The sequence below is a fragment of the Mastigoproctus giganteus genome, chromosome 11, assembly GCF_048544385.1.
Source record: "Mastigoproctus giganteus isolate SK-2022 chromosome 11, ASM4854438v1, whole genome shotgun sequence".
Lineage (NCBI taxonomy): Eukaryota > Metazoa > Arthropoda > Arachnida > Uropygi > Thelyphonidae > Mastigoproctus > Mastigoproctus giganteus.
The window spans coordinates 141,643,718-141,659,051 of NC_143585.1; the positions used below are offsets into that span (position 1 = coordinate 141,643,718).

Here is a 15,334-nt window from a genome sequence, read left to right on the forward strand (position 1 = left end):
CTTCAGCCCAGTAGTTAAGGGATATCGTTTGGGTTTTTCCCATACCAACACTGTTTGATTTTGAAAATATTAGATCCTATAAGAAATTTTTTTTACATAAATTTCCATATTATTTAGCTATTAAAAATTCCACACCATTTTAAAGTGTTGATTAAATAGGTACTACAAGAACACTCTCAAACAGCTTTGTTCGGTTATGTAAGTTCCCTCCAGACACTCTTTTTTGATTTCATTGTAGTATGCAATGTAAAATTATTAATACTTTTTTATTAGCTCCTTCAATCTCCTCCAAACAAAAAAAAAAAAAAAAAAAAAACCATTACCTACCTCATCTGTCCATCATTTCTAATAATAGTCTAATTCTTTCTTGAGTTTATTCAACCTTCCTCTTCCAAATTGGGGAGGTAAGCAGACACCTTAAAGGGGAACCTGATTAAGTTTCATGAAACCTTGAGTAAATTGAATGATGGCATATTTTCACTGTTATAAAGAATTCCATAACTAGGGGCCATAAATTCAAATTACAGGGGAAGAGCTTTAGACTAGATTGTAGGAAGTTTTATTTTAGCCAGTGAGTTATTAATTACTGGAAGAAGTTGCTTCTGCAGGGATAGTTGAGGCTGAAGTTTGAAGAAATTCAAAGGTCAACTTACCTACATGAGGATGAAAGTGCATAAATTTGTATTTTCTCATCTCCTTTTTTTTTAATATAATTTCTCTGATCATTGCAGAAGGGCTGCTAGGACAGCTTGTGGCATTTTATCAATGATGTACAGGAATTTTACCAGCAGGGATAATGAGGTGATTATCCCATTGTATAAGGCAATGGTTTGGAGTGCTACCTACAGGTCTGGAGGTCCCATTTTAGTAAGTGGATCTGTTGGAACAGTTGCAAAGAAAAGCAGTGACATTGGTAGTAGTAGTAGTGGTATGTGATGCAAGAAAGCAAGTGTATGAGCTTATGCAGCATCAGCCAAAAAAAAAAAAAAAAAAAAAATCACACCATTCCCTCCAAATCCTGTCCAGTTCCTCCTTAAATTTATTCAACCTATCAACTTCCACAACGACAGATGGAAGTTTGTTCCAGCAATTAACCACCCGCTGGCTAAAGGCAAATTTCCGCACATCTATTCTACATCTCTCTTTTCTTAATTTGAATTTATGCCCCCTTAGGTTTGTAATCTGAACAAGTGGAAGGATCCCATCTTGGTGAAGGGAACAAAGGGATGCTCTTAACAGGAAAGGTTTCAGTTCTGCAAATTGCAGTGTCTAAAGTCAATGCATCTTCAAGGTGTTTAAGGCTTTAAATGGATTGAATAAGCTCATTGCTGATGGTCTCTTCTGCAAAATACACACATGAAGCATAAATTCAAATTGAGGAAGGATGGTTGCAGTATAGATGTTCAGAAAGTCAGCGGGGTGGTTGATTGTTGGCACAAATTGCTATCAGGTGTTGTGGAAAGGTATAGTTTCTATAAATTCAAGGAAGAACTGGACAAACTGTTAGAGGGAGTGGACAGGTGATAGGGGAAGGAAAGGAAGTGTTGTTGCTTTTTTTTGATTGCTTTCTTGGATCATTTTCCACTATTAATACTAATAGTAATAATAATTTTTTTTCTCATTAGTATTTTTTCCTGTTTTCCTGTTATGTAAGAAATAAATCAGTTATTTCAGATAACAGGGTTTCTGCTTTATGTAGTAATGTGGGTATTTCAAATTTAATATCTAAGTTTGCTAATGATACAAAGCCAGGCAGGGTGGTTAATGACAGTAATCAGGGTATGGATTAAGAAGACCTCAATAAATTATTTTGATGTGCAGAAAAATAGCATCTCAGGTATAACACTGCAAAATACAAGTTCTTTCATCTAGATCAGTGGTTTTCAACCTTTTTTTAATAACGGCACCCCTAAGTAATTTATTTTATTTTGCAGCACCCCTACTCAATTTTCTGCCTGTTAGATCCGTTTCTCTCTCTCTGTATATATATATATTATATGATATTTATTACAATAATATAATTATAAAAATTATATATATATATACAGTATATAATTTTATTCTTTATATAGAAGTACTAAGTAAACATCAATTATAGATCACCACAAAATTAAAAAGATACCGTACACCTTTTTATAATGAAATAAACATATAAATTAAAAAATAATAATAAGTTTAAGTAACTTAAGCCCAAATTACGTGGCACTCTTGGAATGTTGTTGCTTCACCCTGGTTGAAAACCACTGATCTAGATAGTAGCAATCTCCTAGAGAAATGTGCCTTGAGTCCGTTCCTACCAATAACATTAAAAGAACTTTAGGACAAATATTTGGAGTAAATATTTGGTTTGTGAAGTTCATCAAGCAATCTAACAGACTTACTGGATGGCTCATGGAGTTCTGTTAGTTATATTGGACTTTTACAGTAGAAACAAAGCAGTGATTATTCCATTATATGAAGAAGTGGTTAGGCCATATCTTTAGTGTTGCATAAATGTTTGGAGACACATAATTAGTAATGATTTGGATGTGTTGGAAAAGGTCCACAGGAGAGCAGCATGCTTGGATAAGGGCACAGTAATGTATACTTATCAAGAAAGCCTTTCAGTTCTGTAACTAAGTAGCATTGGAAAGTCAGGCATCTGTGAGATGACCTCATCACTGCAATTAAAGCTTTAAAACAGTTGAGAAAAACACTCACTAGGGGTATCTTCACACTTAGCCCTGCAACATATAAGAGGAGAATATTTTTAATTGGAGAGAGCAGGTAACTGTTTGATACATGCCCAAAACTTTTCCTTTAGTGAAGAAGTGATTTACTGTTGGAATAAAATCCACTACTCTTGAGGAGATTGAAATTTTAAATATGAAATAGAATTTATCAAATACTTGATAGAAATGAGTAAATAAAGTTAGGAAAGGTGACATTGAATACACTGTTTTTTTTTTTTTTTTTTTTTTTTTTTTAAGTTGATGCTACATGAGATTACTTCCTTGTATAATTTTGCTAGTAGTAATACTAACATTAATTACTTATTATTTAAGGATCTTGAAGTAGGTTCAAATTAATTTATGTACTAAAGAGCCTGTCATAGCATTCAAACAATTAACATTAAAGTATCTACTTTAAATTATAAAAAAAAAGTTTCAGATTCCTTCTAGTTATCCATTGATTTTCCTAAATTTTATTTACAGTGTTTATCTTTCCAATTTTTTAATTAGATGCTGAAACACAAATTATGCATCGTTTGCAAAACATAATTTTAGAATTATCTCCTCTACTGCTTGATGTTATGAATTACACTGCTCAGCTGGACTGGTAAGCTTTTTCAAATTAATGCCTCACCATTAATTTATATATTATATTGTTTAATGGATTTATTAGCTATGTATTTAAATCCATCAGTGTCTAACTATCTATCTATCTATCAGTATCTTTATTGTATCCTTATTTGTCCAAATCTCTTTCCAGTTGAATAGAAAAGAACTAAACATGCTAGAAAGACAATTATTTTGTATATTATGATTTCAATAATATGTATTATAATTTCAATAAAACTTTTGTGAGTATGTTTATTTGTAATTTTACTCCTCATTATACAGGATGAGCATGTATTATTCTCCATATTACAAACTGTTGTAGAAATGAAAAATACACATAAAGAGAAGCTTTATTTCAAAGAATGACTCAAAAGGTTTTTGTACAAAATTAATAGGTTTCAATGTGGGAAACACATTGAGAAGTGTGAAAAATTGAATATCATTTCAATATTTAATTTGACACTAACATTTTTACAACATCTGTAGTGTCAGAGATGCTAAACAACAGCTAGAACAAAGATGCTTCTGTGCGGTGTCACAGAAGCATCACTGACACTTTGAACTTCAGTGTGATACCTTTGTTTTTATTGTAACCCCAGAATCAAAAATCCATAGGAGTTTTATCTGGGTGGGGGTAAACATGGGTACAAAGAATGAATTCCTCTAATCCATAAATGTGGAAATGTGAATTCTCTAACCTTTGAATTTTCTAACCTTTTAGCTCTAATGTGTAGGAACACCATCTGCTGAAAAATAACATTTAATTGCAGATGTTCCACCTGCAATACTGAAAATAGCAGAGGCATATCCAAATAACTTAGTGTACTCCAGATATTCCCATCCCTAAAAACTTCTTCACATATGAATGTAGATGCAAAATATTTATTTAGTTTGTCACAACCTGAACAGGATCTTTAGTAATATTGCCATTCATATCTAGTGGGCCAATGTTGTTCGTCCCTTTTTTTTCTAATGTTAATATAAGAAAAGAAGCCTTTACTGCTTTTCTTTGCATTCTTGGCAAAGGACTTCTCATAATCTGCCTTAGCCTGACTATTCCCTTAGCAACCTAATTGCAGGCTAGTTCATACTTGTAATTCTGTGTCCACAGATAATTTATAATCACTCCATGCATTTTTCTTTCCTGCTCATCAGTTCATCTGCTATTGATTTAGGTCCAAAGCCAAATGGATGTCAGATTAGTAGCTTCTGTGATCACTTCTCTGAATACTTCCTATTTAGAATTTCTTTTGTTAATGATATCATGAGTTGGTCTCACTGAAAAGAATTTAAAAACTAAGATCATTTTGGTTACTGTTACAAAAGTAAAATTTAATTAATAAAAAAGTCTACTTAACATCTGCAAAAAATGGTTTTGCAGATAAGATAAGAATATTCAGCATAAGAATATATTATATGGTCAATCTCCCAAACAGCAAAGCCACGTAGTGAGAAAGAATATTAAGCCATGTGATTGTAAATCATCCAGGCATACTTGTACTACATGTCAATGTGTTGTACTACATATCAATTTGTTGTAAAATAATGCTCTTTATCAGAGCATTATTTTACAACAAAAGCCAGTTATATTTCTGAAGCCAGTTATATGCCTTTTCTTATTGTTGTCATTATTAACTAGACTGTGTCTTTTATGATTTCCTTTTTTATATGTAGTAAGTAGTTATTTTAATAAAGTTAACTAGTGGTAATCAAACTGTTTGTAAAAGTGGTCAGTCAGTATATGACCAGGGCTGCACCCTAAAATGAAATCTAAATGTTCTTAATTAGTTATTAAAATCATAGCAACAAGAAAATTAAACTGAGAAATATGATGCTTTAATATAGGATCTAATGTAGAAATTATCGAAATCGAAATATTAAGAACAAATAATCAAGGAATGATAAACATTGCACCATAGGACAAAGGAAAAAATAACAACAGCAGGAATAAAATTTAGGAAAGAATTTGGAAAGTCTTATGTTTTCAGCCAATTCCCTGACTCTTTGTCTGTGCTCTTTATCAGATAAAATTATTATAGGTGACAAAAGAGACTTTTTACTTATACATAAGATCATTGGTTTCCTGCTGATGTAGGAAGATTTTTTTTACATCAGAATTAGTAAATTCTTAATTAAGTAATAAGTAATTAATTAATTAGTAAATGAAAGGAGACTACAGTGATCTCGGACAGTTTTAAATTCTTTTCACTTGGAGAAGCTGATGATGTTGCCAAATGTAATTTCTAAATAGGATTCCTTCAGGGAAGTAATCATAGAAGCAGTAAGCTTTTTAAACCAACTAAGCGATATTATTCAAGATTTACAACTGAATGGATATCAGATGAACTGATGATACTAGTGGCAGAAAAAAAAATACATGGGATGCTTAATAGGTTGTCAGGGTACATAGAAACCGATGCCGAGTATAAGCTAGTTTTAATCAAGTTACTCGGGGAGTTAGGCGTGCTAAAGCTGATTAAACTCTATGGCTAAGAATGCAAAGAAAAAATAGAAAATACTTCTTTGCTTATATTAACACTACAAAGAAAAGGATGAATTACATTAGTCCATTAGATATGAAAGCCATAAATGTTTATTCAGATTGCTGGAAAACTGAATAAACATTTTGCATGGACCAATAAATTTTTTTATTAACATATGAAGAAGTTTTTAGGAATGGGGATGACAGGAGTATATTAAATTCTAACTGGGAGATAAATTATAGCTGAGAGGAAACTGGAAGAGAAGTTGTTGAAGCTAAAAGTAAATAAGGCGTCTGGGTCTGATGGGATCTATTCAGTTATGTTAAAAATGCAGTAAGAGAAAATGACAGTATCCTTGGATTCAGGGGAGGTTCCTTTAGACTGAAAATGTGCAAATGTCTTTCCTATTCACAGAAATGGATCAAAAATGGCTGGAGTGAGTAATGACAAACTTGTAAGCTTGACTTCTCTTACAGGTAAAATAATGGTGTCAGTGGTTAATTTGTTAAAGGGAGATCTTGTATGACCAATCTGATTGTTGGCTACTGTGATTCAATAACACAGAAACTGGATGCAAAAAATAATTTCAGCATCTTATACTTGGAATTCAGAAAAACCCTTTGACATTGTTCTACATGAAAAGACTACTGAAAACGGGTGCCTCCGTAGCCAGGTGGGAAGGAGCAGCAGTGCATAGCACAAGCTTTTTGATTAGACCGGGGTTCGAGCTCGTCACCATCAAATATGGAGAATGCAGAAAGGTCAGGGAATGACCACCGCATATCCCGGAGCAATATGGCCTTAGTTGCTAATGCTCCTAAAAAAAAAAAAAAAACCAAACCAAACCAAACTACTGAAAACTTGCTCCTAATGCTATACAACTACAAAATGTAGCTGCACGATGTTAGAGACAAGTTACTGCTATGAATTAAGGGATGGTTGAGTGGTAGATGACAGAGAGTGGTTATTAATGAGCACTGCTCTTTTTTCACCAATGGAGTCCCTCAGGGTTTAGTGCTGAGCTCCTTACTATTACAATATTTATTAACAATATTGATGAAGGCATATTAAACTTATTGGCTACGTTTTCAGATGAAACAAAGGTGGGTTGTGTGATTAATGACAAGAATCAGGACTACTGCAACAAGTCAAAAAAAATTAGGCAGATGAGCTGAGAAGTGGTAGTTCAGGTGTAATATTGAAAGGTACTGCATATGGGTAGCAGTAATTCCAGAATAACATATTATTTGAGTGGTACCACACTCAAGGTGGTGGAGAATAAAAGTGAAGTGGGTGTAATTGCACAGTCCAACATGAAGTTCTTTAAGCAGTGCAGACAGTTCTTGGAGCTCTGTCAATAATATATACAGGACTTTTTTCCAGTAAGGCAAGGAGGTGATTATTCCATTGTGTAAGGCAGTGGTTCAGCCACATTGTGAGTTCTGTGTGCAGGTCTGAATGCCTCATTTTAGGAAGAATGCCGATCAGAGAAGAGCAATAAGATTAGACAGGGATACAAAAGAGTACTCTTACCATGAAAGACGTCAGACCTGCAAATTGCAATTGTTGAAAATAAAGACCTGCGAGGAGATTTGACTGAAATATTTAATCTTTAAATGGATTGAGTGAACTCAGTGCTGATGGTATCCTTACTCTTGTTCAGATGACACATATAAGGGGACATAAATTTAATTATTATTATGATTATTATTATTATTAGCCATATGGTGGCTAATAATAATAATAATAAGGCTTATTCTGCACCAGCCAAAAAAAAAATTGAGTACCCTGAGAGAGAGAGTTATTGTTATTGTTATTTGATTTTTAGGAGCATTAGCAACTAAGGTATTGCTCCAGGATGTGCGGTGGTCATTCCCTGACTTTTCCGCATCCTCCGTATTTGGTGGTGATGGGCTCGAACCCCGGTCTAATCAAGAAGCGTGTGCTACGCACTGCTGCTCCTTCCCACCTGGCTACGGAGGTGCCTGAGAGAGAGAGAGAGAGAGAGAGAGAGAGAGAGAGAGAGAGAGAGAGAGAGAGAGAGAGAGAAGTAGGAGGGAATCATCAAAAAAAGAGAAGAATGATGATATCCAGCTCAGGACCCTGAGTGTGCCAAGCCCATACTCACTAGATGTGAGCCCCTGGGGTTAAATTAAGAAAGGATAGTTGCAAGATAGATGTGTGAAATTTTCATTCAGCTAGAGTGTGATTGTTGGTGTTGTGGAAATAGGTAGTTTGAATAAATTTTTGGAAAGATTAGAATAATTACTGGAGGGAATAAATAAGTGATGTTGTTTTTTTTTTCTCTCTTTTTTGCTTATGATATATAAGCTTTATTCCTTGCATTGTTTAATGCTACTACTACTATGATGTATACTGAAGTTGTGTTTTAAATTATGTATACTGAAAAACAAAAAAAAAAAAAATCTCTTTCTATTCCAGCATAAAATATCGCTTTCTATTGTAGTAGAAAGCAATACTTTGTGCTGGAATAGAAAGAGAGGTGGTTTTTTTTTTTTTTTTTTTTTTTTAATGTATAGGGCTCCAATAAAATAATCTTGTTTGGTCTCTTCTTAATAATAATAATAATAATAATAATTCTGTCTAAATTCTTTTCTATTGTTTATTTTTATTGTTACCTTTGTTAATATTCAATATTCTTAATTTGTATCATTGTCATCATTTATAACTACTATTTATAACTCACACATTTATAAATGACAGTTGTGTATCTCTGTAGACAACTCCCACAAGCTACTGTCTAATCATAAAATTCCGCTTATTTCATGTTTTTCATTCCTTTAAAGTTACCAGATATTCTTGGTTTCTGGATATAGTCCCCGAAATTGACTAATTCCCAGAAATTATTTGTCCTTAGAATCTCCCCAATTTTTATAATATGTGTCTAAAAAGATGACTAACAGTAACAGTAAATCATCATGTTCATCAGGCTGCTCATTTTTCAGGTCAAATTTTGCAAGTTATATCACAAACTGTCTTGAAATGTTTATTGATGACATATGCAAGTATGGCAAATATGGCCTCAATCATAGGTGCTGAATGGAGTTAAAAAAAAAGACTCAGAATAACTGATTTGTGATTTATTTTAAAAATATAACTTTGATTTTTATTTAAATCAGTTATTATAAAATTTTATATATATTTTTTATTTATATGAAAACTAAAACTAATAAAATAAAAAACAAATTTAATTTAAACTTAAACTAATAAACCCAAAACTAAGATAAAATAATACAAGTATTCATATAATTTAATAATTATTTTAAGTAATTTTAAAATTTAATAAAAATTTAGGGCTGAAAGCCTCAGACTATGGAAAACGTATTAGACCTACAACTTAGTGCATTACATCAAGTCAGTACGTAGTAAGTCAACCAAAGTTGATTACATGGCATCATTTTCTTTACATCTCATATTGTGAATGCCTTCTCAACTAGTTGCTTATTCGTTATACTTCCAATAAGTAACTCTTCCCCAATAGAGAAGACTGTTGTTGCTTAATTTCAGTGGATACCACTTCCCATTATTATTATTATTATTGCTCTTATATTATTTCTCCCTGATTGGAGATTCCACCTTGTGAAGGTATTGCTACCAAGTACACAGGATGGTTGTTATGTTTGGTGTTACTGTTGGTCGAGGAGCTCTCTGACTATCCTACAGGTGTTCAGGATTGCGACTTTTTGGAGTTCCTTGTAGATGTTCTCTGGGAGATCTATTGCTGCTAGGCTGTTATGTAGGATCTTTGGCACCATACCAGTGGCTGACACGATACTTGGGATGGTCATTACTTGTTGTATATGCCACATCTCTTTGATCTCCAGTCTTTGGCTTGTGTACTTCCTGATTTTTTCCTCATGGGTTTTCTGGAGGTTGCCAGTGTTGGGCACCACTATGTCAATCAGATAGGTAGCCTTTTCCTTCTTACCAACCAAAGTTGATTACATGGCATCATTTTCTTTACATCTCATATTGTGAATATTATTATTATTATTTTTATTCTTATTACTTAATTCTATTCCCAGAAGGGTGTGGAATACTACTTATTCTTTAAAATGTGCTTGTGTATTAACATGCACTTCAACAGCTATATAAAAAGTTATAATTGAAAGCCCTCTGATTTGATAAAATAAAAGTGAAACAAACTTTCCTTTCCATGTGAATTTTTTTTTATTTTGATGAAAGAGTAATAACATAAAAGACAAAGAATGAGGGAAAATCATTTCAGCCCTAAATTTTTATTGAGTTTTAAACTACTGTACACCATTTGGCATCTTTCATATTGTGGAGTTAATTTCACAACTGGTTGTCAGTCATACCACTGGCTACCTACCCACTCACCAATGGCGCCTCCATAGCCAGGTGGGCAGGAGCAGCAGTGCGTAGCACACGCTTCTTGATTAGACCGGGGTTCGAGCCTGTGACCACCAAATACAGAGGATGCGGAAAGGTCAGGGAGTGATCACCGCATATCCCCAGAGCAATATGGCCTTAGTTGCTAATGCTCCTAAAAATCCAAATAACAAACAAACAAACAAACACTCACCAATGAAAGGCCAAGTATCTCTGAAATGGCTGTCTGGGTAGTGGTATCCACTGAAAATAAATAACAATATTCTCTATTGTGGAAGCATTAGCTATTCAAAGTATAGTGAATAGGCAACTCATTGTGAAGGCATTCACAATACGAGATGAACAGAAAACAGTGCTATTTAATCAACTTTTTTGACTTACTACATGCGACTTGATGCAATACACTAGCTTTTGTCTTGTTATTTTAAAATTTAATTAATATTATATTTAATTAGCATTAGTAGAGGCATATGATGATTAACTACTAATTAATATTATAACTCTAATTTAATTTATTTCATTATCTCTCTATACATTAAAAAAGTTTTCTTCCTAGTGATATTTATTCAAGCCAATGGGAGAAGAGGGCAAGGCAATTATATCACTACAAATGCAATTAATTATTGACAATTGCCTCCATAACTTTCACCAACCTCATGCATGTGCTTCACTGTCTAATATTTTATGTTTCATTGTAACATTTTTTGTATATTAATGAATATTGTATATTTGTAAATAGTTTAGTATTTTATTAATATTTTAAATATTTGAATAGTTTGTAAATATTTCAGTTAAATATTTTAGTTCTGCTTTCGGATGCAACAGTATTTCTCATGCATTATGGAACCTGAAGTAAAAGGGCTTTGGCTAAAATCTGTCATTTACCAACGGAGTGACTTTTGTACGGTCGAGTTCTGTGATTGGGTGATTATTGTGAATGTGTTTTGTCTCTGATTGTTTTGTGTCGTTGAGGAGGGGGGTGCTTAGCTTAGGTAGGGTGTTTCCCCCCACCCTGCTGTTTTAAAATTGGAAAACAAGTTCCCAATTTTAAAATGGCAAGTGGGGGGGATAAACACCCTAGGCCTGTCAACCTAGGAGGACAGGGCTAAACAGTGAGTGACACCTGCCAATCACTGCATTCTTCCTGACTTTTAATCGAAGTATGGAGTGGTACCCAAGATCTGAATTTTTATCAGGCCTTTTCCTAAGTGACCTATGTAAATGTATGTAAATAATTACATAGTGATATTTATTCGACCTTGAGAATGCTACGCACCACAAATGCACAGGTAAATAATTATACAGGTCATTTCTTGATTAAATATCGATCAGTGCATTTCGACAGGTATGTCTTTTACATAGAAAAGATTTGACTTACTCCGTCATACCTCTACATAATACTTAGAAAAGTGTGCATGGGGATTGGTGAGCAAAGCGAGCAGGGGCAGACCCCCCCAGTTATTATTATTATTATTATTATTATTACTATTATTATTTAATTCTATTTCCAGAAGGGCAGGGAATGCTACTCTTACTTTAAAATGTGCTTGTGTGTTAACACGTGCTTCAACACGTTATATAAGAAGTTATAATTGAAAGTTCTCTGTTTTAGTGAAATAAAAATAAAACACACTATAATAAAACACACTCTATCTTTTCACATGAATCTTTTTATTTTGATGAAAGAGTAATAACATAAAAGACTATTTTTTTTTTTTTTTTTTTTTTAAATAGAATGAAGGAAAATCATTAATCTAACTGTAAATCCCCAGCATTCTCTCTTCTGCATTATAAACAGATTTATAATTGAGTGTAAAAATGGACTTTAAGTAGAATTTATACAAAAATCTGCTAATGTTAAGTTTGGTATCTGGGCTGTGTATATGGAAATGACAAGAACTACTCTGAGCAGGAAATATTTTAAGGACCCCCTTGACTTGTCAGCTACAATGTAGTTGAACATGTTTTACATGAAGATAATTTTTTCCTATTACCTGCTGCTCTTGCAGAGAGGGTGTGCCTAGATTGATAACAGCATGTAGCAATTCACTCTCTTAATGGTCAACATTGCTGCAGGAGTAGCTTGTGGTGTATTGTCAATGATATAGGAATTTTTCTAGCAGGGATGAGGAGGTGATTATTCCCTTGTATAAGGCAATGGTCAGGCCACACCTTGAGTACTGTATACAGGTCTGGAGGCCTCATTTCAAGAAAGATGTAGAGCTGCTGGAACAAATACAGAGAAGGGCAACAAGATTAGTGAATGGAACAAAGGGCTGCTCTTACGAAGAAAGGCTTAAGTTTTGCAAATTACAGTGTCTGGAGACTAGGCATCGGCGAGGTGATCTGATAGAGGTGTATAAAGCCTTGAATGGTTTGAGCATGCTCAATGCTGATGGGATCCTTCTTCTTGCTCAGAATAATCACTTGAGACGGCATAAATTCAAATTGAGGAAGGACAGATGTAGGATGGATGTGCGGAGGTTTGCCTTTGGCCGGCCGGCGGGTGGTTGGTTGGTGGAACAGACTTCCGTCCCTTGTTGTGGAGGTTGATGGCCTGAATAAGTTTAGAGCTCAGCTGGACAGGTATTTTGAACGAACGGAGGGATGAAGTGGAATTTTTTTTTTTTTTTTTGGCTGATGCTGCATAAGCTTGCTTTCTTGCATCATATGCCTATGCTAATGCTAAAGTTGCATGAGTAGGCAAAGAAGAGTTAGTTGTGGATATGAAAAATGAGTCATATTTGAGTTCTATAAATGGCATATCAAAGCAGCTTTCTCACTGCTAGCAAAATTCCTGTATATCCTTGAATATATCAACTGTATATCAACTTAAATTAATACAGCAGACTCTCGATTAACCGGGACACTTCAAGATTTGAAATAAAAAGATAAATCAACCAGAAATCATAAAATTCAAGTAATAACTAGAATAGGTATAAAAAGATGTTTTGCAAGTTGTAAATAAGCGACAAGTGGCATTATAAGTTTTTATTAGAAGATTAGTGTACCTATTATCTTGCAATCCTCGCTGTCTTCATATCTGCCACTCAAAAAAATAAAAAAAAGACCAAATGTTTAGTTTTTTTTTTTTTTTTTGGTGCATTGCGAAGTAAATGCAAAAGAATTTCGCTTTTAGTTTAAACAAAAACTTGAAATTATTCAAATGTTTGAAAACGGTACATCCGTTAAATCTCTAAGGAACGATTATAATGTTGGTGACCAAACCATATGCAAAATCGTAAATAATATAGGAAAGCTATAGACTTAAAATCAACATCGTGAAAAAAAAAAGGAAGCATCTTATTGGACACGTGACTAGTGCGTGGTAAGTTTTTTTGTTTTTTATCTATCCATATTTTTTTACGTAGGTTAATGAACATTTTTCGATACAGTAAGTCCCTGACTTATGCAACTACGGATTTACATAAATTTTTTTTCACTAATTTTATTTATTTATTTTTTTGTTTTAGAATTGTAAAATTTAAAACAAAAAAAAAATAATAATAAATAAATAAAATAAGCAATCAATAACGACGATCACGGCATGCACAAGTGAGATATGGAGTAACAAGCAACAAAATAGGAAAGAAGAGAAAATTCTTACAATTCATTTATGTGTTTTTTTTTTTTTTTATATGACTGAAGATTTCAGTGAAGGGGACACACATTTCACCATAATAACGTAAAAACCCACAGAATTCCAGTTATCGGTATTTTTGCAAATGCAATAAGATCGATTTGCTACCCATTTATAATTAGATGCACTAACAGAAAAGCCCAATAAACTGGAAAGTGCAAATTGTTTTTATTGTTTTATGGTAGTGACCTCCAGAAATGTGCTTTAGTAAAATGTGAGCTCACTCGGGGTGAAAATAGTGAGTTTTCACCTAAACCCTGTGAAGTTCTTTACTGAAAATTTCGTTTTGACCGTTATCATGGTGCCAACTAAGAGAATAAGTGACAGCACTACAAGTAAATCTATCAACCAAAGGAAAGCGATAGAGTTGGATCAGAAAATTCAAATAATAAGGATGTATGAAAATGGTCAAACATTAACAAGTATCGCGCTGAATTCAGATTTGTCGATAATAATATAGTAGCAATATGTTATTAGTCATTCCCGAGTTACGTAAAACTCGAAGTAAGAAATCCTGGAACATATCTCTTACGTATGTTGGGGACTTCTGTATTTTTGGATTAACAGGGATTTGTTTTTTACCATCTATCCTGGAAAATCGAGAGTCTACTGTATTTACATTAACATTCATGCATGAATAATTTTTTAAGGATGGGAAAGTACCAGGTTATAACTGGGAGATAAATGATTTTGTTGTAACTTCAAGAAAGTGAAAGAGAAATTGCTGAAGCTAAAAGTAAATAAGATATCTGATGGGATTCCAGTTATAGTAAAAGAAGCAGCAGAAGAGGTAAAATAAGCCAACCCTTGGCCACAATTATGAGACATCCTTGAATTCAGGAAAGCACCTATAAATAGAAAATGTGAAAAATTGTCTCTTATTCACAAAGAGGATCAAAGGGCAATGTGAGCATTCATAGACCTGTAAGTTTGACTTCTGTTCCAGGAAAAATAATGGAGCCAGTGGTTAAAGAAGCATTGTAGGAACATCTTAACAGAAATGGAATTATACAAAAAAAAAATACACACAGAGCACGAGTTTGTTGGGGAGAGGCAGTTGAATCTTTTCTGGCAAATCTGATTAGCTACTATGATGCAGTAACAAAGGAACTGGATGCAAGTAATATTTCCATTATACTTTAAATTCCAGAAAAGCTTTTGACACTGTTCCACATGAAAAATTGCTTTAAAAATTGGAACAGTAGCATTAGGGGTGGTTGAGTGGAAGTGGGTAGTTTCAGTGAATTCATCAAAGAATTAGACAAACTGTGGGGAGGAGTCGATATGGGAAGTTCTGTTCCTTTTTTGGCTGATGCTGTATAAGCTTACTTTCTTGCATCATATGCTACTAATACTAGATATGCAAAAGTTTGTCTTCAGCCAGCGTGTGGTTGATTACTGGGACAAACTTGTGGGTAGTTTGAATAAATTCAAGAAAGAACTAGACCAACTATTGGAGGGGATAGACAAGTGATGTGGGATTTGTTTTGCTGATGCTGTATAAGCTTGCTTTCTTG

General features: G+C 33.6%; 1 protein-coding gene across 1 annotated transcript in view; it reads left to right on the top strand.

The window, feature by feature from the left end:
* Window positions 1–15,334, top strand: part of LOC150078480 (mutS protein homolog 5-like) — a 109,542-nt gene that overhangs the window by 85,757 nt on the left and 8,451 nt on the right. Inside the window, exon 7 of the mRNA XM_090384581.1 lies at window positions 3,222–3,318. Coding sequence (XP_090240707.1) covers window positions 3,222–3,318 — 97 coding nt within the window. The remainder of the gene's footprint in view (window positions 1–3,221; window positions 3,319–15,334) is intronic.